General features: G+C 36.7%; 1 protein-coding gene across 11 annotated transcripts in view; it reads right to left on the reverse strand.

Moving 5' to 3' along the window:
• BLTP1 (bridge-like lipid transfer protein family member 1) overlaps positions 1–26,008 on the reverse strand; it is a 360,418-nt gene that overhangs the window by 123,988 nt on the left and 210,422 nt on the right. For all 11 annotated transcript variants that reach the window (XM_081303434.1, XM_081303435.1, XM_081303429.1 and 8 more), the window contains 9 exons: positions 24,226–24,317; positions 22,940–23,057; positions 16,441–16,596; positions 16,069–16,166; positions 13,848–14,026; positions 13,578–13,684; positions 12,387–12,595; positions 4,384–4,611; positions 3,558–3,695 (listed from right to left, as the gene is read on the reverse strand). In XM_081303434.1, the coding sequence (XP_081159560.1) occupies positions 3,558–3,695; positions 4,384–4,611; positions 12,387–12,595; positions 13,578–13,684; positions 13,848–14,026; positions 16,069–16,166; positions 16,441–16,596; positions 22,940–23,057; positions 24,226–24,317 (1,325 nt within the window). The remainder of the gene's footprint in view (positions 1–3,557; positions 3,696–4,383; positions 4,612–12,386; positions 12,596–13,577; positions 13,685–13,847; positions 14,027–16,068; positions 16,167–16,440; positions 16,597–22,939; positions 23,058–24,225; positions 24,318–26,008) is intronic.

Below are 26,008 nucleotides of genomic sequence, written 5' to 3' on the forward strand. Positions count from 1 at the left end.
TCCCCATTTCTCTTTATTAATTTCTTCAACAAATTTAAAAAAGGGGATGTACTTCCTCTCAATACACTTGTCCCCAGCTCTTATAAACCACTAATTGCAGAGGAGCACAAGAGGTATTTTAAGGCTAAAATAAACTGTTATGCAAGCTTGGTATTATGAAGATAGAGGAGTTCACAATGGTGGAGTTATACAAATCTATACATGTGGTAAAACAACCCGGAACTACAAATACATGCTGAACCAGTATCAATGTCCTTGGTTTTGATACTGCACTATGATTACATAAGAGTCTCACGCCATGGGGAGCACAAGGTAAAGGGTGTACATGGTGTGTCTCTATGCTCTCTTGCCAACTTCCTCTGAATTTTTAATTACTTAAAAATCAAAAACGTTTAAAAGAAGGAAACACCCATTCTGTGGCACAACCAAAAACAATGTCTAAAACACACCATGTATTGATTTTTAGCTATCACAATCTCAGCTGTGTCCACATATAAATGCAAGAAAGTAAACTAAAATTATATCAAGAAAAACATAGCTACAGCTAAAGAGTGAAAAGGAATATGCTGTTTAAAAAAAAATGCTCACTCACCACATATAATTCATAAGAATGACCACCTATTGATGATTTTGGACTGTCAGATTCATCTTCCCATTTATAATTTTACTTGTCTTGTATTAAAATTCATTTTCTATGTTGTACCATTGGTCTTCAGGTCTGTTTCAGTGCTATTTTTGTTACTAGAGCTCTGTAGTATAATTTAAGGTCTGGTATCATGATGCCTCCTGCTCCACTTTTGCTAAAGATTGCTTTGGCTACTCTGGGCCTCTTACTTTTCCAAATGAATTTCATTATTGCTTTTTCTATTTTTATGAAGAACACTATTAGAACCTTAATAGGAACTGCATCAAATCTGTATAGCACTTTTGGTGGTATGGCCATTTTGACGATATTAATTCTACCTATCCAAGAACATGGGAGATCTTTCCATCTTCTAAGGTCTTCTTCAATTTCTTTCTTTAGTGGTCTATAGTTTTAATTATAGTGGTCTTTCGCCTTTTTATTAGATTGATTCCCAAATATTTTCTTTTCTCTGAGGCTATTGTGAATGGGATAATTTCTTTTTCAGTTGATTCATCACAGATATATAAGGATGGAAATGATTTATGGGTGTTAATATTATATCCTGCTACTTTGCTGAATTCATTCATGAGTTCTAGAAGTTTTCTGGTGGAGTTTTTGGGGTCTTCTAAATATGGAATCATGTCCTTGGCAAATAGTGGTAGTTTAAGTTCTTCTTTTCCTACTTGTATCTTTTTAATTTCTTTTTTCTAATTGCTCTGGCTAGGGTTTCCAGGATTATGCTGAATAGAAGTGGTGAAGGGCATCCCTGTCTTGCTCCAGTTTTTAGAAGGAATGCTTCCAGTTTTTCTCAATTTAGACAAACTCACATAAACATAGTTATCTCATCCTAGACAGAGATGTCATAAATATACACTGGAGAAAAAGAGAGCCTCTTCCAACAAATGATGCTGGGAAAACTGGAAATGCATATGTAATAAAATGAAATTAGATCCCTATTCTCACCATGCACAAAACTTGTCTCTTAAGTGGCTCAAAGACCTAAGCATTAGACTAGAGACCCTGTGCCTACTAGAAGAAAAAGTAGGCCCAAATCTCCATCATGTTGGCTTAGGAACCAAATTCTCAACTAGACTATGAAAGTGCAAAAAGTAAAATCAAGAATCAATAAATGGGATGGTATCAAACCAAAAAGCTTCTTCACAGCAAAGGAAACAATCAAGAATTGAAGACAGAGCCTAGGGAAAAAATCTTTGCCACCTGCCCCTCAAATACAGCATTAATTTCCAGGATATATAAAGAACTCAAAAAACTTAACACCAATAAAATAAAATAACCCAATCAATAAACAGGCAAAGGAATTAAACGGATGCTTCACAGAAGAAGAAATATAAATGGCTGACAGATATATGAAAAAATGTTCACCATCACTAGCAATTAGAGAAATACAAATTAAAACTACACTGAGATTTCATCTCACTCCAGTCAGAATGGCAGGTATAAAGAATATAACTAACAAAAAATGTTGCCAAGGATGTGGAGGGAAAAGATACACTTGTATATTAGTGGTGGACTGCAAATTGGTGCAAGCACCCTGGAAAACAATAGATTCCTCAGAGAACTTGGAATGGAACCACCATTTGACCCAGTTATCCCACTCCTCAGCATATACCCAAAGGACTTAAAATCAGCATACTACAGTGACACAGCCACATCAATGTTCACAGCAGCTCAATTCACAATATCTAAGCCATGGAACCAACCTAGGTGCCCTTCAATAGATGAATGGATGAAGAAAATGTGATATAAACACACAACAAATATTTCTCAGCCAAGAAGAAGAATGAAAATACAGCATTTGCCTGATAAATGGATGGAACTGGAGGCAATCATGTTAAGTGAAATAAGCCAATCCCAAAAAAACCAAAGGCTTAATGTTCTCTGGTATGCAGATGCTGAATCACAACGGGGGAAATGGAGGTTCACCGGATCGGTTAGGGGGTATGAGGGGAAGGAATGGGAAATGGAAAAGATAGTAGAATGAATTAGACATAACTTCGCTATGTTAATGTATGAATATATGACCAGTGTACCTCCACATTATGTATAACCACAAGAATTGGAAGTTTATACTCCATGTATGTATGATATGTCATAATACGTACTACTGTCATGTATAACTAATAAGAACAAATTTTAAAAACAGAGAGACCAAAAAAAAAATCCATTTCTTAAATCATATAATGTGAACAGAGGTAGGGAAGTTCCCTAAAATCAGTAGTAGGGGGCTGGGGTTGTGGCTCAGTGATAGAGCACTCGCCTAGCACGTGCAAGGCCCTGGGTTCGATCCTCAGCACCACATAAAAAAAATAAATAAAATAAAGGTATTGTGTCCAACTACAACTAAAAAATAATTTTTTTTTTAAATCAGTAGTAGGTACCAAGAGAAGCTACTTGGCATTTAAAAAATAATTTAAAAAGTGATAATCTAGCCAGAGATATAATCAATTCTCCGTTTGATTAATATCACTGGTTCTTTCCCAAAGGAGGTTCTTAAATATGGTGAAGAAATACAAAAAAATGTCTAATGTTAGATGAATAAGAATAAATCATCGGCCTGTAGCTACACGTGTTGTAAATGTTTATGGTACTGTTTGGAACAGGTAATTTTTCCCTTCTACAGTAGAGAGAAAGTATTTTTTCCATTTCTAAAAACAAGAGATAAAATATGATTGGTGTCACATAAATGGGAGCAGTGAAAAACAGAAAAAGAAAATTGAGACTCTTGAAACAACTCACATTTATATTTTATACATGTTTTACACACACACAGACATGAGAACTCCTTATTACAGTTATAAATCTTTAACTGAAAGAGCCACATATTCCAGGCACAGAAGCTAACACACTATTTTGACCCCCTAAGTACTAAAAATAAGTCTCTAATTCTTTACCACCTTTCCTTTCATATTACCTGATAGTTATCGCTGACAAACACATTCAGGGGTGACAAGACAAGCTGCAGCATGGTCTCCCGAAATCCTTTTTTCATTTCAAAGCATAGTCTTTCCAAGAAAGCAGTAGGGCACTCAGGACCATCAGTAGTTCCATGCTAACAAAGTACCACAAGACAGAAGAAGTTAAAGAGAAACAGAATATTAGGAAAACAAAATCACTTCTCATGATTAAGGGAATTTGCTTTTTCAAAGGGAAAAACAGTATATGTCACCAAAAATAACTATTCTGCACAAGCAAGGACATTTGATGCCCTTGTCACCAGAGGTGCCTTCTCTGCTACACAGTGCTGGCATGTGAAATGGAGCAAATTGTTCCAGGGCATTCTCCTCCCTATATGGCCTGATCTCAATGCTCCTGGTTCTTGGGGCCATACAATCTCAGTCCAAGTCAGTCTCCAAGCCCCGTGAGTGCCACGGGCATTCTCAGAGTGAACCAGGATGCTGGGCTGGATCTACACCTCTGCCCAATTCATCCTCTGGGGTCAAGCCTGAGCTTGATTTTGTTAACAGGTTCACCATAAGGACCCAAATTGATGTGGGGTCTGGAGACAAGAACTAAGAAAATGTGATGTCCTAGACCAGCTTTCTAACAGTGAAAGGGATAAAGTCTAAATTTCTGTAATCTAAGCTGTTTCCTTTTAAACGTGTGTGTGTGTGTGTGTGTGTGTGTGTGTGTGTGTGCATGCGCGCGTGCACCTGCACCCAGGAACACACACAGAGACTCCTATGCTGAATGGATGCCCTAATACACTGTTAGGACTCTCTTGATCTGTAAATACTTACAACAGGAAGACGCCCGTGAACTTTGTACAAATTAACCAGTACAGTAATGTCCCAAGGACGCAGGGTGAGAGGGTGAACTGGCTTGGCTGAACCTTCACTTTCCTTCTTTTCGTTCTCCATTCCAACAGCAGTCCATCCCGAGCTGGATGATGTGGACAGTGACAGCACAGGGCTGGAGATGACCTCTTCAAAATCCATGTACATGTCATCTTCCCCAAAGTAGTTCTCCTGTAAATATTAAGAAAAAACAAGCTGGCATTACAAGAGCTAAGTAATACTTTCACTCATGGGCCTGAATTCGTAAACTATGAACCACCCTCACCTAGTATATTTAATTAAAAATGAAAATGTCAGGTCTACTTTCATAATTTGAAAAAACATTAGAAAATAATTATTCAGTAGCACAAAAAGTAAAACACTACAGAATTTATAGTAAGTGTCACAACATAACTCCCCAATTATAGCAGAAAGCATAATTTAGTTCCTCAAGAGACCTCTGAAGATCTGTGGTGGAACGGAGATGCAGCTCCATGGCAAAGCTCTTGCCTAGTACGTATGAGGCCCTGAGTTTCATTCCCAGCCCCACAAATAAGAAAAAAGAAAGTTTTTATGGCTCAATAACTTTCAGTGTTTACTCTATAGTGCCCAAGGCAATATGTAGGGACATCTTTTGAGGAAAGTGAAAATCAATTTGGATGACTCTTAATAAATATTATCCAGTTGTAATATTTATCCAGAAATGTTTTAACAGTTTTAATAAGAATGTCTAATTTTAGTTACTGATTAAATAAATGTTATCAACAGTTATCAAATTTCCTTTCATACAATTCACTGGTTATTTAATGTGGAAGTGTATCAACTATTTTGTGATTTCTTTTGCATCAGAAATTAAAATTTGACTTTTAAGAAACAGATTTAGCTTCAATTGAAATCATCTTTTTCCCATTGACTGTGAATTTATATTTTGTTTATTTAACCTATCAGTAGTAAAGTTGTTAAATAGCCTTGCTAACACTGTTAACTGTTATCTATTAAAGGGGGACCAAATCAGTATTTCAATAAATTCTGCAGCAGAGTTACTGACAAATTTGTTTTCTAACTAGGGTTATGGACACCAGGTTATAACATCTTTTCTTAGGAAAGGACGTTGAAGGTCTTAAAGTCCTACAACTAATGAGAATACTGTATTCAAACTCCAAATCCACTGACTCATAAAACCAGGAGTTTTCCCTGTATTCTTCTCTGCTGTCCACTGCTTAAAAAAAAAAAAAAAAAAAAAAAAAAAAAAAAAAAAAAAAAAAAAAAAAAAAAAGATCTGAAGCATGGACAAATTCAAGCACAAATATAAAGGAAAATAAACATTGAGCTGTATATTCAAACCCAACATATAATTTTTACAACTAAACAGAAATAGCCTTCACTGTTGATTAAACTCAAAAGAATTCAGAACGGGAGTTATCACTTAGATCATTTGGGAACCTTTTCAAAATGCACTCGTATCTCTTGGTCCTGGAGACTGGCTCAACAGGTCTGTAATAGGCATGAGTTCCAGAGGCAGGTACAGGGGAAAACATCCTTTGGTGACTTTACCTGAAAATGCCCCCCAAGACTACTGCATTGTTTTTAAAAAGGAAAGCACATTTGCACACACACCCTTAACCCCCAGTTACTAGGAACAAGTGCCGACAAGCTGTCACACAGAGGGGGCTTTCTGCTATAATTGATGGGTTATGTTGTGACGCTTTCCCTTCCTCTACTAAGGAAAGCTAGAACAAATTCCACCCAGGAAAGTAGTCTCAGTGTACTGTTACTCAACCCTGCCTACAACGGAAGAAAAGACACCCGGTTCTGACATGTTGAAAATGACTTCAAGCTGGCGCTGAGCGGCCATGCTGTCCACACCTGCAGCAGGCCTCGAGGCTCCATCAAATTTTCTCAAATGTTAAAGCATGTTCAGCACACAGTCTTTTTGCAGAGCTCTTTGCAGAGGTAATGCCAGGATCACTTTCTTTGGTGGATTTTGGAAATCACTTTTTTAAACATAATCTTACAAATACAGTGATTTTATAATTCCTTTGTGTTTAATTTTGATAACTAAGTAAATCTCAGTTAACATGGATTTTCACACTCCCTTAGTTTTTCACCTATATATGAATTTCATCATAGAATGTACATGAAATAATGTACTCAAAAATGACACATATATATGCAAAATGCCTAAATTCCAAAGTTTTTAAATTCTAACACTGATACTAACTAAAACATAAGTAATAAATGCCCTTTGCCATCACTTGGTCTCTGAGGTCTCAGAGCCACCCTTCCTGCTTTCATGAGTTCTAACGGAAAAATCATAGAATCCCAGAGTGACAATTTTGATGAATGCCACAACCGTGGAAGTCAGGATTAATCACCTGAGAGTGCTTTGGCCCAGAAGCCAGCAAAGGAAGAACAGGATCTGAAGGGAGGGCCAGAAGCAGCTGGCTCCAAACAGTCTCAGAGACAACTGCACCCACTGGGAAAGGAAGGACTTCTGGGAAGCAAAGAGAGGGTGTCAGGACCCAGGAAAGACAGTGGGAGTATCTGGAGCCACAGAGCTTGGGAAAGGAAGTACCTCAGGGCATATGAAGAGATCAGCGACTAGGAGGAGAAGACTGCTCTCTTTAGGGGTGTGACCTGCCTGTGATGAGAAGCAAAATGTGGTGGCCTTTTGCAGTCACAGGCATGGCTGTGAACTCTCCAACTCCTGACCCTCAGGTGTATTAGCAAGTGAAAGGAAGAATTCGCAATATTAAAAACTTAAACATTATTTGTTCTTACTATTTGCTATGTATTCTGTTAACACTGTTCTTGCTGTGTGCCCTGCAGTCTGTTAGATATTAGAGTTTTGTTGAGCAAGACATATACCTAATACATTCATCTGTCTGTGTGTCCATATGCCTATTTTCAAAAACAAGTATTGTCAGGTATTCTCTGTATTGACCAGCACTACCTTTCCTTTGCTCCAGGTGGGACTACCAAAGATGTAGGTATTTAATTCCAGACTTTTTTACCTCAGTGCGCGCATGCACGCGTGCGCGCACATGCACGCACACGCGCACACACACACACACACACACACACACACACACACAGAGTATCACTGTGGGCATCTCTCCTCTACTTTGCCCCACTGCTAAGTTCCCTGTCGGGACAAGTTCCCTTCAATCTGTTTCCTGTTCAGCACATGCTCCATGCTGCAAACTCTCTTCCTTCATTTAACCTGCATCAGTCACCAACAATTAATAAACATTTGCAAATGTTTCCCTAAAAAAAAAGAAAGAAAGAAAGAAAGAAAGAAACGGAATTTAAGGTAGAATAATATCACTATATCAGCACTAAATTTTAAGGTACACAAAGAAAGAAACAAAAAAATTACATATATTCCTTATAAAAAGCAGAGTTCATTGGGCTGGGCAAATTTTTTGCCTATTAGTTTTCAATATATATTTAATATGTATGTCAAAACTTGAAATTTTTAAATTTGCTTTGACAGTTTATACAAGCTCTAAATTAATTTGGTGAATGCACATACCAATATTCTTTTTTATATATATGTATTTTTTTAGTTTTAGGCAGACACAATATCTTTATTTTACATTTATGTGGTGCTGAGGATCCAACCCAGTGCCTCATGCATGCTAGACAAGCGCTCTACTACTGAGCCACAATCCCATCCCCCAATACATTCTTTAGCAAACTTTGATACTACTAAAAAGTACGTATCCAAACATAAGCAACTATCAACAGAAGCCACATCTGTAGAGTAGAATTTTTAAAGAAATCTAAACAGAGACATATACATCTTTATATTTTTCTTGATTACAATCCTCTTATTTTTGGTAAATATGTATTACTATAAATCTTTTAAAATAAAAAATTGGCATTCAATGTGCACATGGCAATGCAAAAACAAAGTTAATATCTAATAATATTCAAAACCTGATATTATACTGCAGTGACCACCCTCAGCCTGCTAATTAAATCATTACTTACATTTAATTAAAATATAAATCAGCCTCATTAGTGAGATTATAGCTAAATTTGTAAATAATCCTTTTATAGCTATTCATGTGCAATCCCAAGAAAGTCGGATACTGGGAGAAATATTTGAAGAATATTTTAGGTGAAACAGTGGTCATAAGAAAGAAAACACTGTGTATATGTGTGCATTTTCCCCTTTGAACACGCAGGTTTACTCCTTTAGGTTTATCTCCTTTTTAAATGCTAGGGAAGAAAGGGTAACCATGCAAAGGTCCAGGTTTCTACAAATCTTATCAACACGTGTCCTGAACCTTTTAACTTACATCATGCTATCTGACATTTCCTAACAGTTTTTAATAAATATAGTAACTCAAATGTTAACATTATGTGCCTCAAGCCCGAGTCACCTAGTACTTTGTCTTAAGAGCCCTCATCCACACCTGTGACTGTCCTTCCTTGTCCAACCCTGACCACTCTAGTCCCTTCTCCAGAATTCACTACCACTATTACTGTATTACTAACTACGTATTCAGTACCCAAATCTCAGCATCTGTGAAACTGCAACAGGATACAAATAAATAAGCAATGTAAGATTAGACCCACTCTAACATCCCTTCCATGAGTAACCCTACTGTTTATGGTGTTTTTAATCTCTTCCTGATCACAGATATGGTAAACAACCAACAGTTCATTGAAAATTAAAGCAAAGTAAAAGTGCAAAATTCTGGGGAAATGTAAAATTTGGGGAAACTGCTGCTAAATGATGTTGGAAAACTGCTCTCCTCAAAGCTTCCAGTGATAAACAAGGATCTGGAAGAGTTCATTACCAAAAAGAACAGCAAAACAACAAGAACCACTGTGACACCAGGGAGACTGTTTTAAAGTGTGATCTGAATAACAGAAAAATTAAAGTAATCTCTGGAAAACAGGTGAAGTCCTCAAATATTTTTCTAAAAATAGCCTCTCTTCATAATCATGCTACACATATCAACCTTAAAGTGCTATCACACTGTGCAATTACATAGTTTCAGTGGAAAAATTATGCCAAACAAATCAACACTTGATTTATTCTTTGTTCTAAGAAGTGGTGCATATTAATTCAGAAACTAAATTTGACATACTCTTGCAATAAACTTATTTTCATAGATTTGCTTTCATTTTTAAAATAAAGATCCAAACAAATCTTGGCTCATTATTTATCATGAAATGCTGTCATCTTTTTTTTGGGGGGTGGGGGTACCAGAAATTGAACTCTGAATCACTCAAACACTGAGCCACATCCCCAGCCCTACTTTGTGTTTTATTTAGAGATAAGGTCTCACTGAGCTGCGTAGTGCCTCACGGTTGCCAAGGCTGGCTTTGAACTCACAATCCTCCTGTCTCAGCCTCCAGAGCCACTAGGATTACAGGCATGTCCCACTGCACGCAACTTATCATCTGTTTTAAATAGATTCACTTAAAATAGACTTTTCCTGGTACCAATCATTCTCAATTATTCTCAGGTAAGTGTTAAAATTTGTCCACATATCTTTCCTACTCTATCAGATATACTGTCCAGATATCTGTTACCCCTCTATCTAATTTCCTTAAAAAAAGAAATATTATTTTAGTGCTGGCACACTAAATGCTTCAAACTAAAAAACACTAAACTTAGGAGTGTCCTTTTTAATAACTGCAGTGGATTCCAGCACAACAAGTCCAGTGAACAGGCATCACTTATCCTCAACAATTCAAATCATCCATCAAGCTATTGTGAATCCCTTTAATTTTCATTTAGAAAGCTATTACAACATTGTAAAAGCTATCTAGGTGAAACCCCCGGCCAACATCATTCTAAATGGACACAAATTGAAAGCATTCCCTCTAACAGGGATGCCGTCTTTCACCAAGTGTTCTTGAAACACTAGCCAGAGCAATTAGACAGATGAAAGAAATTAAAAGGATACGAATAAGAAAAGAAGGACTCAAATTATTACTATTGGCCAACGATATGATTCTATACCTAGAAGACCCAAAAAATTCCACCAGAAACCTTCTAGAACTAATAAATGAATTCAGCAAAGTAGCAGAATATAAAATCATAAATTATAAATCAAGGACATTTCTGTACATCAGTGAAAAATCATATGAAAGAGAAAGGAGGAAAACTACCCCATTTACAATAGCCTCAAAAAAAAAAAAAAAAACTTGGGAATCAACGAAAGAGGTGAAAGACCTCTACAACGAAAACTACAGAACACTAAAGAAAGAAATTAAAAAAGACCTTAAAAAGATAAAAAGATCTCCCTTGTTCTTGGATAGGCAGAATTAATACTGTCAAAATGACCATAGTACCAAAAGCACTATACAGATTTAAAGCAATTCTAATCAAAATCCCAAGGACATTCCTCACAGAAATAGAAAAGGCAATCATGAAATACATCTGGAAAAATAAGAGGCCCAGAATAGCTAGAGCAATCTTTAGCAAGAAGAGTGAAGCAGGTGGCATCACTATACCAGACCTTAAACTATACTACAGAGCAACAGTAACAAAAACAGTATGGTGTTGGCACCAAAACAGACTGGTAGACTAAAGGTACAGAACAGAGGACACAGAGACTAAGCCACATAATTACAGTTATCTTATATTAGTCAAAGGTGCCAAAAGCATATATTGGAGAAAGATATCTTCTTCAACAAATGGTGCTGGGAAAACTGGAAATCGATATGAAACAAAATGAAATTAAGCCCCTATCTCTCACCATGCAAAAAACTCAACTCAAAGTGGACCAGCGACCTAGGAATTAAACCAGAGACCCTGCGCCTAATAGAAGAAAAAGTAGGCCCAAATCTCCATCATGTTGGATTAGGCCGTGACTTCCTTAGTAATACTTGTGAAGCACAAGAAGCAAAATCAAAAATCAATAAATGGGATGGATTCAAACTAAAAGGCTTCTTCTCAACAAAAGAAACAGTGAGGTAACTAAAGAGCCTACAGAATGGGAGCAAAGTTTTACCCCTCACATATCAGATAGAGCATTAATCTCTAGGATACATAAAGAACTCAAAAATCTTAATACCAAAACAACAAAAAACCCAATCAATAAATGGGCCAAGGAACTTAACAGACACTTCTCAGAAAATAATATACTATTAATCAACAAATATATGAAAAAGTGTTCAACATCTCTAGCAATTAGAGAAATGCAAGTCAAAACTACTCTTAAGATTTCCTCTCACTCCAGTCAGAATGGCACCTATTATGAATACAAACAATGATAAGTGTTGGCAAGGATGTGGGGAAAAAGGCAAACTCATACAGTGCTGGTGGGACTGCAAATTGGTGCAGCCAATATGGAAAGCAGTATGGAGATTCCTTGGAAATCTAGGAATGGAACCACCATTTGACCCTGCTATCCCACTCCTTGGTCTATACCCAAAGGACTTAAAAACAGCATACTACAGGGACACAGCCACATCAATGTTTATAGCAGCACAATTCACAATAGCTAAACTGTGGGACCAACCTAGCTGCCCTGCAGAGTAGATGAATAAATAAAGAAAATGTGATATATATACACAAGGGAATATTAGTCAGCAATAAATAATAAAATCATTGCATCTGCAGGTAAATAGATGGAGTTGGAGAATATAATGCTAAGTGAAATAAGCCAATCCCAAAAAACCAAATGCCGAATGTTTTCTCTGATATAAGGAGAGTGATTCATACTGGAAGGAATAGACGAACTTCAGATAGGGCAAAGGGGAGGGAGGAGAAGGGACAGGGTATGGAGGTAGGAAAGACGGTGGAATGAGATGGACATCATTACCTTAAGTACATGTATGAAGACATGAATGGCATGACTTTACTTTGTGTGCAACCAGAGACATGAAAAATTGTGCTGTTTGTATAATAAAAATTGAAATGCATTCTGCTGTCACATATAACAAATTAGCATAAATAAAATAAATTCAAAAAAATAGAAGTTCTTTTAAAATCATACCTTTACACATAAAAAGGCATTTAGCAGAGGCCCATAGAGAGTTATCTGAGAATCTGGGGAGAGCTCCATTTCTACATGAAGTTTATCAGGCGGAAGTTCTGCAGGGTCAACAGGAGGGCGTGCAGAAGCAGAGGGAGAGGAAGCCACTCTGTCTGCAGCCTTCTGGGCTGGCCTTAACACAGACAGCATTGTTTCTTCCATCTCTGACACTGGCATAAATGGAGGAAAAAGAGATTAATGTTTAAAGAAGGAGAAAATGACCTCTTAGAAGTTCTTCAAGCCAATATTCAGTAAGACATAATACTTAGCAAATGCAAAATCAAATAATCTTGATAATATCTACAGTAATATAATACAAACAGACCTAGGGTCTAAAAATTAAGAAAGCAAAGAATAGACTTCATTGAAATATGGAGGTAAATGCATATATCAGATTGCATAGAACCAATGAAAAGTTCCTGTTAACATAAGCAACTTTCTCATTAGGTCCCTACAATATAAATTTGAGTTACTATTAGTTCTTAAGTATATTCAGGCATTAAACTACAAAGCTGTTTTCACATAAATAACTGGTAAGACACAGAATGACATTATCAAGTCACCACACATGTAAACAACTATCAACACTATTCTTTGAAACTTAACACACTGGGAAAAGAAACAAAGAAAATTATCACTTGACTCTTGTTGTTTTTTGATTCTCAGGTAACAGGGAAAATTACCTTCAGGAAAATATAAGTTACATGAAAGTTTTCAAAATGCATTAAAGAAACTAACACTTAACAAAATCGATTTAGGCATTTCAATTGAGGCTTCCCAAATACACAGATTCTCACACACCTTGTTTCCTACTCAGCTCTGCTGCATTGGAGTGGCAGGTTTTGAGAAAACTACTTGCCTTTTCTGAGCCTATTTCTTCAACTCCAAGCTGAGAATAATATCCACCTCACAGAGTTGTGATAAGGATTAAATGAGATAATATAAGCCAGAAAACTACTTGGCCCAGTGCCTGATTATATAATAAATGCTCAATAAAGGTTAGCTATTCAAAATTATTTTGCAGATTATAAATTTATATAATTATTTTAGAAGAATAAATGCACTTCCAAATTTTTTTATTTTCTGTATTTTTAATGATTATCAATCATAATAACCACTAATTCAAAGTATAAATTACATAAAAGCACTTACATGATTGCTTCAGCTGTTCATCTGCCTTTTGCGGATAAATTGGATGCCAGGTGTAATCAATTGTAAGGAGTACACTTGGAACAGTCCAGCACTCAACCCAACCAGCTCTGTGAAGAATAAGAAAGTTTCTGGTCAGATACTTGTTCCTTTAATTGTATACAGACACTAAGTACAGAAAATGAAACTTAATAATTAGTATTTTAAAGAAGAAGAAATGTTTCTCCACATGTAAGTGCAAAACGCTTAGGTCTCTGATTGTCATGTACTCACTTCTCCTGAGTGATATTGCGCCACTTTGGTTTAACTGTTTTCTGGCCACTCTGGCATTCAGCAGGAATACCAGCGTCAGGACCCATCTTACTCGGGTGACAATTCTTTACCAGCATAAATAATGAATATTTACTAGGGTGGCAATCTGGTAGAAACAAATGAAGATCAACATCTTCTCCCTAAAACACAATACATAATAACCCAAAGTAATAAATTCAGTACATACATATGTCAGGTCACTACTTAGAGCCAAAACTATAATAATCTTAAAAACAAATTAAAATGGAAATAAAATTTAAATGATAAATGCCTGGAATAAGGTTTTACATTGTCTAAAACCTATATACTTATTTAGGTTTTAGACAATAAAAAAAAAAAAAAGAGAGAGAGAGAGAGAGAGAGAAACAGTATAGTTTGCACATAACAGTAAAGAGATCATCTTTCATGGTGACCCGTGAATATTTTATCTGAAACTCACTTGGGGGGAAAGGAGCTCACTAATACAGGCTCAAATGGAACATGTTCTGTAGTCTTCAAAATGTGAAAGGCAGTATTGTGATACCTGAGTGTGAGGCATCCCTCAAGGCTCCTGTGCTGATGCAGGACTGTTCAGAGGTGCAGGGCCTAGACTTGAAGAGCTCTGACAGGACCTGTCTTTCTAGTCTGCATGGACTGACTGCATCAGGCAAGGCGTGGCAAGCAGGAGGGAAGTTCGTCCTGCAAGAGTGTGTCTGCCCTGAGCCTCTTTCCTCCGGCTCCTTCCTGGCATGCTGCGTTCCTCTGCCTCACCTCAAGCCCAGAGCAAGGGACTCAGGTGACCATGCACTACACCTCTGGAACATGAGTCAAAATAAACTTTTCCTCCTCTGAATTGTTCTTCTTAGTTACTTTGGTCATAGCAATACAAAGCTAATTAATACAAATATCATCGCCTTTAATTTTTAATAAGTCTCTTCTTCAACCGATGTTGAATAACTCTTAATTGGCATACCAGAAGGATCATAACTGTGTTTCCCTTTTTTCTCTATATTGCCAGTGTTCGATATCCAACTTGGCAACTTACTAGCTACAGGACAAGTTGTATAAACTCTGTTTCTCTGTTTTCCAATCTACAAATGTAGGTAACAGCAATGACTATCTCAAAAGGCTTGTTCTGAGAAATACATGAGTTACTACAGGGAAAGAGTTCATATTATGAACGTAATGCATTCCTCTATTGTGATATATGTAAGAAATAATTTTTAAAAACTGTAAGAAAAAAAGGTATTTTGCTTTATGTCTTTCAAATAAATGCTATTTCCTAAAGAAAAAGAAGAAAAGAAAATATGGCATTGCCTCTGGAGGTGTGCTCTGTGATCCTGCCTTTTATTACTTGTTTTGACAACTGTACTTCTAACACTAACAGAATATGAAGGTGTTTGCTCATTGTGTATTTCATTAGTATTAAATAATGCATATGTGATTAAAAAATATGTATTAGGCGTAAACTGCTCCTATTAATACTGCTGCTACTTTCTTTTTTTGCCACCATAACAAACATTAATACAACTTACTCCTGATTGTCCATCCCCTAAAATTAGATCTTCCACAAAATCATGAGTTAAGAAGTACATTAAACTTGCATTTGAGATAAAGGGAAGAAAGGAGCTTGTGGTTGTTCTCCCTGAATTCACAGCTACAATTAGCAATCAACATAGGGAAGCATAAAATTAGTTCCTAGACCTTACAGCTAGGAGAGGTTCTTAAGAGAATATAGATGAGCTACAGATATCAGAACTGAGCACCAAGGGGCTGGGGATGTGGCTCAAGCGGTAGCGTGCTCGCCTGGCATGCGTGTGGCCCGGGTTCGATCCTCAGCACCACATACCAACAAAGATGTTGTTGTGTCCGCCGAGAACTAAAAAATAAATATTAAAAATTCTCTCTCTCTCTCTCTCTCCTCTCTCACTCTCTCTTTAAAAAAAAAAAAAAAAAAAGAACTGAGCACCAAGAAAATAAACAACTCTGGAGACTTTTTTTTTAATTGGTCAATTTCTTAGGCGCTATTAACTATGAAAGTAAAATAACAAGAACTCCATGACACTCATGTTAGGGACGCTGGAAGAACACTGAAACGCTTTAGGGTGGCAAGGAGACAGGCAAGGGAGAGGAAAGGTAAGCCCTGGGGAGTCACACGTACAAATAAACCCATGGAACTGTCAATGCAAACAGTGATACGTACTCTTAAAGAGAACCTGGTGTTACATGTAGCTGGAACAAAGTCCGTAAAAGGCAAAGAAAAATCAATGTTCAGTGTTTCCCCACAAGCTGCCAGATACACTAGAAAAAGAAAAAAAAAAAGAAGTAGTAAATTTACTTTTAATGTCAATAAAATTTAAATATAAGTATTACTTTAACTGCATACCTAAACAAAATTAAACGTAAGAGAAGACAGTACAAAGCATATTCTGAAATGGTCCTGAAAGTTTCACAAGATAATGAAGGAAAAAAAAACAATTCTAGTACCTATTAAACCTACAAAATCAATACTAATTTTCTTTGTTATTATGTATTGAAATAAAAATACTGATCCTAATTTTTTAAAATTTCTTACCATTTTCCTGTTGTTTAGTGGAACAGTCAATCCAATTGTGCTGATTAGCAGCCCAAAGCATTTCAAATTGATGAAACATGATCTTAAAATTCCATGTATACGGAACAAATGAAAAAATGTCTGGAGCACTGTCACTCGACCAGTCTTGAATCAGATCTAAGGTCATTGGGTACAAAACAAAGTTAAGTGAAATTAAGAAAGAACAGATACATACAGTCCAACAACAGTCAAAACGCATTTGTCCTCTGTAGGTATAAAGAAGTTTATACTGAAATATTTTCACAAAATTTATTAAATGAGTTACTAGTCAGTTTCAAATTAAAAATTTTATTCATCTATTATATCTATTTTCTCAAGAAATTTTTGAAAACAGAAAAAAATAATTGTTGCCTGATATTTCATAATTCAATGCTATAAATACGTTTCCTTCTAATTCTTTTTCTATATGGCTTTTTATACTATACTATGTTTTGTGTTGCTTTTTCACTGAAAAATACCTTCTCATGTTAATTTACTCACATTAACATAAGTTTTGTTTATTAAAGAGATTTACCATTCAAGACTTGTTTTCCACACTCTTGGACATTTAGACTCTCACCAATTTTTTTTTTTGCTACATATAACATGTCAGTGTGTACTTTTGTGCAAGGTGTTGTACATACTGGATTACTCTCAGAACAGATTCCAGAGAGGGCACCACAGAGTCAAAACTGAGGAATTTTCAAGGCTGTTACAGAGCACCGAGCTGCTTCCCAAAAGAATCAACCACTTGTACTACTACCTGAAATGCACACACGCTGCATATTTCTTCATATGCTGTGCTGCATCATACTTACTCCTACCTATGTCTCTGTTGTTTTTTAATGGGGTAAGAGAAGTAGGTGGTCTTGCTATTTCATAACTGAAAAAAAAAACTCATTTTAAATGAATTTCTTCATTACAAATAGAGTTGAACATTTTTAATGTTTATTCACAAAACAAGTATCTACTCAGCATTTAGCTGTGTACAGGGCTCTACATGGTGTGATTTAAAGGTGAACAAAACATAGCTAGGTTTTCTTAGAATTTATAATCAATCATTATTAATTGCTGATGAGTTATAGGTCTTAATTTAGTTTGTAAAACTAAATAATGATTATCTTAAGTATATTTATCTTATGTATCATAGGAATCCATTTAAAATCTAGTCTATCTTCTGGTACCTTGTTTTCTTGTTTTTAACTGCAGAAGCAAAAGCTCTCTCTATGAAGATATTAGCTCTGATCTACACCGTGGTTTCCAAAACTCTTTCTTCTACATATCATTTATATGTACTGTATACTCCCAGCAATAATATCTTTTTTACAGAGGTGTCACACTCATCTTTAAAAAAAACAAAAACAAAGAAATGGGTCCTTTTTAGTGACATGTATGTTAGGACTCATGTTCACATAATAAGAGTGTGGAATGTGGTTTGCTTCAGTTCTGCCCCCAGCACATCCTCCTTCCTTTCCCTCCTCCTCCCCACCGTACTCCTTCCTCTACTTGACTGATCTTTCTGCGAGTTACAAACAGTTTTTGGTTTGGGGTATTTTTCTTTCTTTTAGTGAGTGCCTTGTGAATGTACACGACAGCGATCACATTTCACCCACGGACACAGTCACTCCACTTCTCTTCCCGTATCTCACTCCTCCTCCCTCCCCTCAATCTCCTTCTCCAGTCCACAAACCTTCCTTCTATTTTTGATGAAATTCTCTCCCCTTTTCCCTTTCTCTCTGAAAAAGGGGGAGGGAATTCCATCGAGCTCATCTGGGTGCTCACACTGTGCCATGGCACAGTGTCGTGCCTGTGTACTCAGAACTTGTGCCTGTGGAAGAAGGAAGCAAAGTGACGCCACACCAACTGTGAGGCCAGACAGTGCTGGGTTGAAGCTCTGCTCTACTCCACCAGCTAAGCAATCCTGACATTATGGGTCAATCCTATCAGTTTTCTCTTTTAGGGAACAAGGACAACTTCCCAGACTTATTAGGAGAACAGAGATGATTTGTGTGACGTTTTAACAAAGTAACTAGCAAAATGTAAGCACTCCACAGTGGTAACATTTATTAAAGATACTTAAAGGAAAATTATAGTCTACTACTACTTAGTTTTCTTTGACTCTTAAGGGGAGTCTTTAAACTGAAAAGCATGAGTGAAATTCAATAATGATTATCTTAAGTATATTTATCTTATGTATCATAGGAATCCATTTAAAATCTAGCTGCCACATATAGAACAGGTACATATATTAGAGGGAAATTCCTGCCTTATTAAAATGGCAAAATAATACATTTAATATCAAGCTCCAACAACTTAATATTAATTAGACATAGAGTTTCACTATATCTATAATAAATGGCATATGGCTTTAATCTATTCTAATAAAAATGAGAAAATTCTATTTATCCAATTTATCTTCACTTCATGCAACATCATCCTTCACATGATGCTGACTTCTAACCCTTGCTTTTCAGAGCTGCCATGCCTGACTAACCTGACTCTGGCCCACTTCCAAACCTTATTCTTTAGCATGGTACTTAGGTACTTTGGCAATGTAAAATAATCTCTGGGATTAGCCAACTCCTCAGTAAAAGTTATTATTCATGAGGCTGGTTTCCTCACTTTTCTCCCTGGTAAAAATTTACAGTGTAGTACTGTTACTCAGACTTCTTATGCTGTCTAAAGTATAGTCAGCCCATATCAAGGGGTTTTGCACCAATGGATTCAATCAAGCACAAGTTAAAAAAAAAAAAAAATGTTTAAAGACTACATCTGTACTGAACAGGCACTGAAACTGTTTTCTTGTCATTATTCCTAAACAATACAGTGTAATACTTATATAGCATTTACATTTTGTGCTAGGTATTGTAAGTAGCAGTGATTTAAGAATGATATGTGCAGTTTACATAAAATGTGCCATTTTATGTAAGGTACTTGGGCATCCACAGATTCTAGTATCCACATGGGATCCTGGAACCCATCCCCTCTGGATTCTCAGTGATGACTTGTACTGCTTTCATATCCTCTCTGTTGAAGGAAAACAAGTACCTTTAACCTGAGCAAGAAACTGCATACACCAGGGTCTGCAGTCCAAAGATTGTTCTTAAATGTCTCCTCCACTTCCTAGCTTCACGAAGTTTGCCCAAGTCATTCACTGTTTCTGTGTGAATTCCTCACTATTCACTTATGGATAATAACAACAGCTATTCCCTTGGAGTCATGCGAAGATGATACAAATGAACATGCTATGCAAAAAGCAAGATACCATGCTAATCTTAGTTAATTACCAAGTTCATTTACAAACACCATTTTGGACTTGAATACTCATCCTTATTTTCTCCAACTACCTGCAGCAGATGGTGATTTCCTCTGTGCTTAGGTCTCACATGCATTTATTAGATTCACCATTCACGTCTACCCTAATCATACATACTGTCTCATAGTGTTTCATTTGTCTGTCTAGTGCACACGCCAATGAACTTGAGATTAATAATGTAACACAAAAGATGCCCATGAGTAACAGGCCCATAATTCTCTGTGGGCAGATACCATGTTTAGTGCTTGTTTTGAACCAGTAGAATGTATACTATTACATTTCTCTACTTTACACTACTATTAGTTAACAGAATAAGATGTAATTACTAATAAACATAAATTCAAGTAACCTACTGTCTCAGGAAACCAATGTAATTTTGTAAAGTTATTTGCCAATTACTAGTTTAACAAATGTTACTATTTCAATTTTATAAAGATAATAGCAAATTTCTATGCTAATACATCTTAATTTAATAACATCTTTAAAATTTCAACAAATTATTCCATAATAGAGCTTCCATACCATATGGTTTTTACAGCATCCTTACTGAAAAATTTTAAAACTATGATGTCAAAATATTTTTATTAGGAAACTCAAGAAGCACGTCAACATGAATTTCTCTTTCACCAAAAGCTTCTTTCATTACCAAATGGTCTTACCAAATAATCTAAGGAGAAAAAGAAAGCACATTCTTCATGACTACCCTCCTCAACTGCACAAGGAGTTCAGAAGCTATCAAGATGGCCAGCTAAACGTTCACCTGAAAAACCCACCAAGCCTGACTTCATGATTAAATTGTTAGGTTAATACCATACCCCGTGAAATGTCAATCACCTGATATTAGAGCCTTGCTCATAGTAAATCAAATTTCAGTATTCCTGGAAGAGCCTTTAGTGTCTACCTTTGCTTCAGATTATCCCTCCTGATACTCACTATTACAGTTCCCATAAAGCTATCTTTGAGAACTTGATGAGAAAAAAGTCTATCTTACTAATAAGTGATTGGCATAGGAACGGCTATCAAGAAACAGGCATGGGACTGGGAATGTAGCTCAAGCGGTAGCGCGCTCGCCTGGCATGCGTGCGGCCCGGGTTCAATCCTCAGCACCACATACCAACAAAGATGTTGTGTCCACCGAGAACTAAAAAATAAATATTAAAAAAATTCTCTCTCTCTCTCCCCCCCCCTCCGTCTCACTCTCTCTTTAAAAAAAAAAAAAAAAAAAGAAAGAAAGAAAGAAAGAAAGAAAGAAAGAAACAGGCATTCCCTCATAACCTGATGGTTAACTTCTTTCCTGGTTGATTTCTTTCCTGTAGTTTTCTACTAATAGAGAAAGGAATTCTAGCACCATGCCCAAGCATGCTCACTCCAAGTCTAAGGCAATACTACTCCACAGAGTCACCCTATTTCAGAGAATAAGTTGTAGCTTTAAGAACAATATAATATGACCAAATATTAAGCTATTAAGCCTGGAAGAGGAGAACTTAAATGACGATAATGTCTATTTTTGTTCCTTTCAATATAATTTTAAATTTCTCCAAATGAATCTTAGGAAAAAAAATAACCAAAGGAGTGAATTTCAAAAAGGTGAAGCATAAAAACTGGAGTCACAGAAAGAAGATAATGTATGGAAAATCTCCTGTAATTTAGAAAATGTGTACTTGGCTATTTAAAAATAACAAATATTCAGTTTAAATGAAAGTGCTACTACAAAAGAAAATTTTAAAATCATGAACAATTTATATTCACTAAGAGAAGGATTAAGTACGTGAAAACAGAAATCTATTTTAAAAGATTCATGGTTAAAACTACAAAATCTTAAATAAGAGGGGAAAGGCTACAGTCAAAAGTAGCTGATGTAAGGGACCACTGAATTGGGCCGCCGCTCAGTCAACCTTACTAGCTGTAAGCTCTGAACAAACTGTTTCACCTCTCTAACTCATTGTCCCCGCCTGTAAATAAGGATAACAATGAAATTCATTTTGTGAGGACTCAATTATTTAATATGTACAAATTCCTTAAGACATTTTTTCATAAATATGAACTGAAGTATTCACTCAGTGTTCATGTCACTTGCAAAAGTTTAACTTGCCAGGGACTCTCAAAATTCCTACTTGAGTAGAACACTCCAGACACTGCCTCAAGCCTTCACAAACAGTCCCTAACTCCAGCAAGGCAGAAGCTCTGCCGGTCCACAGGTGAGGCTCCTGTTCAAACAACAACAAGCACAGGGGACTCAGGACGGAACATGTTACAGTAGAAGACATTTTAACATGCCAAAAATCCAGCAATAGCAAAGTAGAATGGAAACTTTTATTCCTATTTCACAAATAAGGCAACTGAAACAAACGATGAAGTAAAGTAGCCAACATCGCCCTGGTAAGTAATGTCAGGGCAGCACTATGGATGCATGCCTTAATCTCTACCACACCCCAACACACTACTGGCACTCAGCACAGACCATACGTTTGTAAATGACTGATGGACAGTTGGGCGGATGGGTGGAACAAACAGTTAAGCAATATTAGGTTTCCGGGGGGTCACCATCAATCCTACCATTGAAACCAACCCTGTGGAGTTACTTATAGAGAAGAGATCAATAAATGCTACTTATTTTTATGGAGTAATAATTATTACTCACAGACCGAGCCTATAGACTTGGTCATTAACACTCCCAAAATATGTATAGATAGCAAGAGGTAAAGAACTTTTTTCAACTACAGATAGCATCAATTTAAATGCCAATGGGAAAGTTAAACAGGGACACTAAGAATAAAAACAACAATATTTGTCTATTTGAGTACTATAGTAAGCTGCAATAATTAAAATGAAACAATGAAGCTATACTGATGCCTAATTGGGGAAGACAGAAAAATGGATTCACCAACCTCATCTTAACCCCTTACTAAACTGATATAAAACACTAGCCTAAATTGAGTTCTTTAATTTCCTTCTACACTCAATTTTGGGATAATATTTTTTCTTAATTGTGTTAAAACATAAAATGCCTATATTTAAATTTTCCCTTTTATATTCTCAGCCTAAAATTACCTGTAAAATAAAGTAAGAACTGTGTCATCAAAGTATGTATATTGAATTTAAAAGTAAAATGAAGACAAAAAAGCTGTGATAAATTTTACTATACCTGTATTTACTAAGAAATACCTGTAAAGAAGTTCTTCTGTGCAAAGATGAAGTGGTAGGTGGCTTTATAAACTTCCAATTCACACTGCCACGTCTGTGGCATGTTCCATACTCGGGGGTAGCTGGCGTTGATGTGGAACTGCAGGACAAACATTAGCAACAACGTTAAAGCTTGAAATGTGACACTGTGTGCACAGCATTAGAAATGAAGGCTCACACGCTGATGAGTAATTAAAATTTATTTTCCTACTGAGCTGAACAGAAGGTCCCTTAGAGATTTTAATATTGCTGAGGCTGAAGGTCAGTGTCTCCAGTGACATCCAGCTCCTGTGAAGCCATGAAGGGGTCAAAAAAACTTGGACAATGGCAAATCAGGTTGAAGTTCTGACACGGGACTCTAGCTAAGCCAATGGGTAGCAACCAGTGCCCCCAGTTCCTCCTTTCTCTCCCTCATCTGTGGAGTGAGAGGCTCAGAGAGAGGGCGGGTGGAGTGCAATGCACACTGTCACCCTAATGGCATTAGTACTTCTCCTAAGGATGGCGTTTCTGTAAAGCATAAAGCTGCCTGCCTAGGAGCAGCACTGCCACACAACCTGCATTCTCTAGCAGCAGTTCAAGAATTCGTGAAAATGCCAAATACGAAGTTTAATATATATTTATGGTATCTGAAACGGTCTTGGTATCTGGAAAATCTCCTTGTTAATGTACACATGTCATGTATGAGATGTTTGTTTAAAGGACCTTCTGAGAATAACAGCTGTCCTATCCCACCCCAGCTTTTGCTGTTGCAGTCATCATCTCTGATTTTAGACATATCTGCATGGTCAGCGAGTCCCCATCCTGCAATTTTCATCATGGGCATTTCCACCAGGATTCTGTTCCCATATAGAGCGATCCAGAGTGTCAGTAAGATTCTCTTCCTTTTGCCTTATTCATCAAGTGAAAAGCAGAATGAACATTGTGTAAGCCCTGAGGAAGAATCCAACAGGGCCAGGAACATGATGAAAAATAACCTTATACAGAAAGGAAAATGAGGCCAGCCACAAAATCAAGCTTGAAAACAATATTCTAATGGCTCTTCTCTTTTCCGTTGCCTTCTTTTCACTTCCTACACACTAGAAGCAGAGCCACAGAGAGACGCCAAAGGAAGCCCAGAGCACTGGGAATCGACTTCTCAAGGATGGGGTGAAGAACACCTGGTGGTCCTCGAACTTGAGGACGGGTCATTCAATGACTTCCTGGCTAATTAAATTTTATATTAGAAAATGAAAACCAAGTTTTCTCATAATCGTACACTTCAGACTTACTGCTAACATTTCTGCTTCTAAAAGGGTCCGGTACTGCATGCTGGTGGTGGCATCAACATGTAACAGCTGTCCTTTAATTGCAGGGGTATAACCTAATAAACACAACAAAAATCAGAACAAGAAAAAAATCATGCAATTAAGAGTTCTAGACTAGAACCAACTCCTGCAACCTCACAAAGAAGAAATTCCTGAAAAATGGTGATCAATCACTAAATATACCCAATGACAGGGAGCTTGCTAACATAATAGGGGATCCTTCTCATTTTAGACAGCTCAGAAGAAACCTCCATCTCCACATAGTATCTATCCTCGCTTTCCTTTCCAGTGCAACACCACAGATGACTCTTGATTATCCGCAGGGAACAGGTACCAGGAATCCCTGTGGGTACCAAAGTCTACACAGGCTCAAGTTCCTCATATAAAATGACATAGTATCTGTATGTCACCTACACTCACCCTCCCATATATTTTATCTCTCGATTACTTTTAATATCTAATATAATGGAAATGCTGTGTAAACTGTTGTTATACTATGTTGTTTAAGGAATGAAAACAAAGGGTCTGTATGTGTTCAGTACAGACAGAATTTTTTTCCTAATATTTTCCACTCACAGTTGATTAAATCCATGGATGCAGAATCCATGGACACAAAGGACTGACTATGCATGTCTATTCTCTTAACGACAGTCTCCAACTACTTACTATAACTGCAGCTCCAATGATTTTTCTTTTCCATTAACAAAAGGGTACACATTTTTATCATTTTCAACTGTTCCATATATAATTATTTCCAAACAATATTTAATCCTGAAGTATTAACAATTTCCCTACACCCATTTTCAACAAAATTAGAGAGCATTACATTTCCTTCTTTGATGAAGTCCTCGTGGATATACATTAATTTATAGTCATTAACAGATGGCTAGTTCCACAGCCATCCTGTTCTGAGCCTAGTTTTCTCCTCCAAACACCTGAATCTGATAACAATTTTGGACTTAATTTTTACATTTTCCTTTCCTTTTCCCGCCACAGAGTCATCTTAAAAGCCAACTAACCTTTATACTCAAAAACCTAACTGGGCTTTCCTTAGATACCAAACTCAAAGAGTGCAAAACCTGCCACAACCCTATGCTCAAGCACGGATCCCCCCTCCATCCTGGGCGACTCCCGACTCTGGTGTGTCATTATTCGTACCATTATTTATACACTGTACTAAAATGTACAGATACTATTTTCCATGCAATCATCGGTTTAAAAAAGATAGATGCACTCCCTTAACTAAACTGCTATCAATTCTGTGCAAACTCAAACTGCTTTCTTTCCTATCATATACCATAAGTAAGGTCTTTCTAACAGATGCTTCTTTCCAACTGCCTACTCTGAATCAGCCAGTCCTATAGAATCTCAGGCCTCTCCTTCAGGACTTAGCAGGATGATTCTTTTGAAACTTGCACAGAATTTAAGATCTAAATTGATTAGAAAATTGTCCCCTTCTCTCTAGGCAAATAATTTAATTATGTAATAACTTAATAACCACAGGCACAACAAATTATTAAAATAGTCCCACATCTGCTAATGGGAATATAAATAAGTATTGCTATCACAGAAAATAATATGAAGCTTCCTCAACAAATTAAAAAGAACCACCATCTCTCTCAGCAATCCCACTGCTGGGTACATATCCAAAGGAAATAAAATCGCTATGTCAAAGAGACACCTGCACACCCATGATCACTGCAGCACAAGAGCTAAGAAATGGAAGTTGCCTAAATGTCCACCAACT

Source organism: Spermophilus citellus, assembly GCF_964194105.1.
Source record: "Spermophilus citellus genome assembly, chromosome: 8".
NCBI lineage: Eukaryota > Metazoa > Chordata > Mammalia > Rodentia > Sciuridae > Spermophilus > Spermophilus citellus.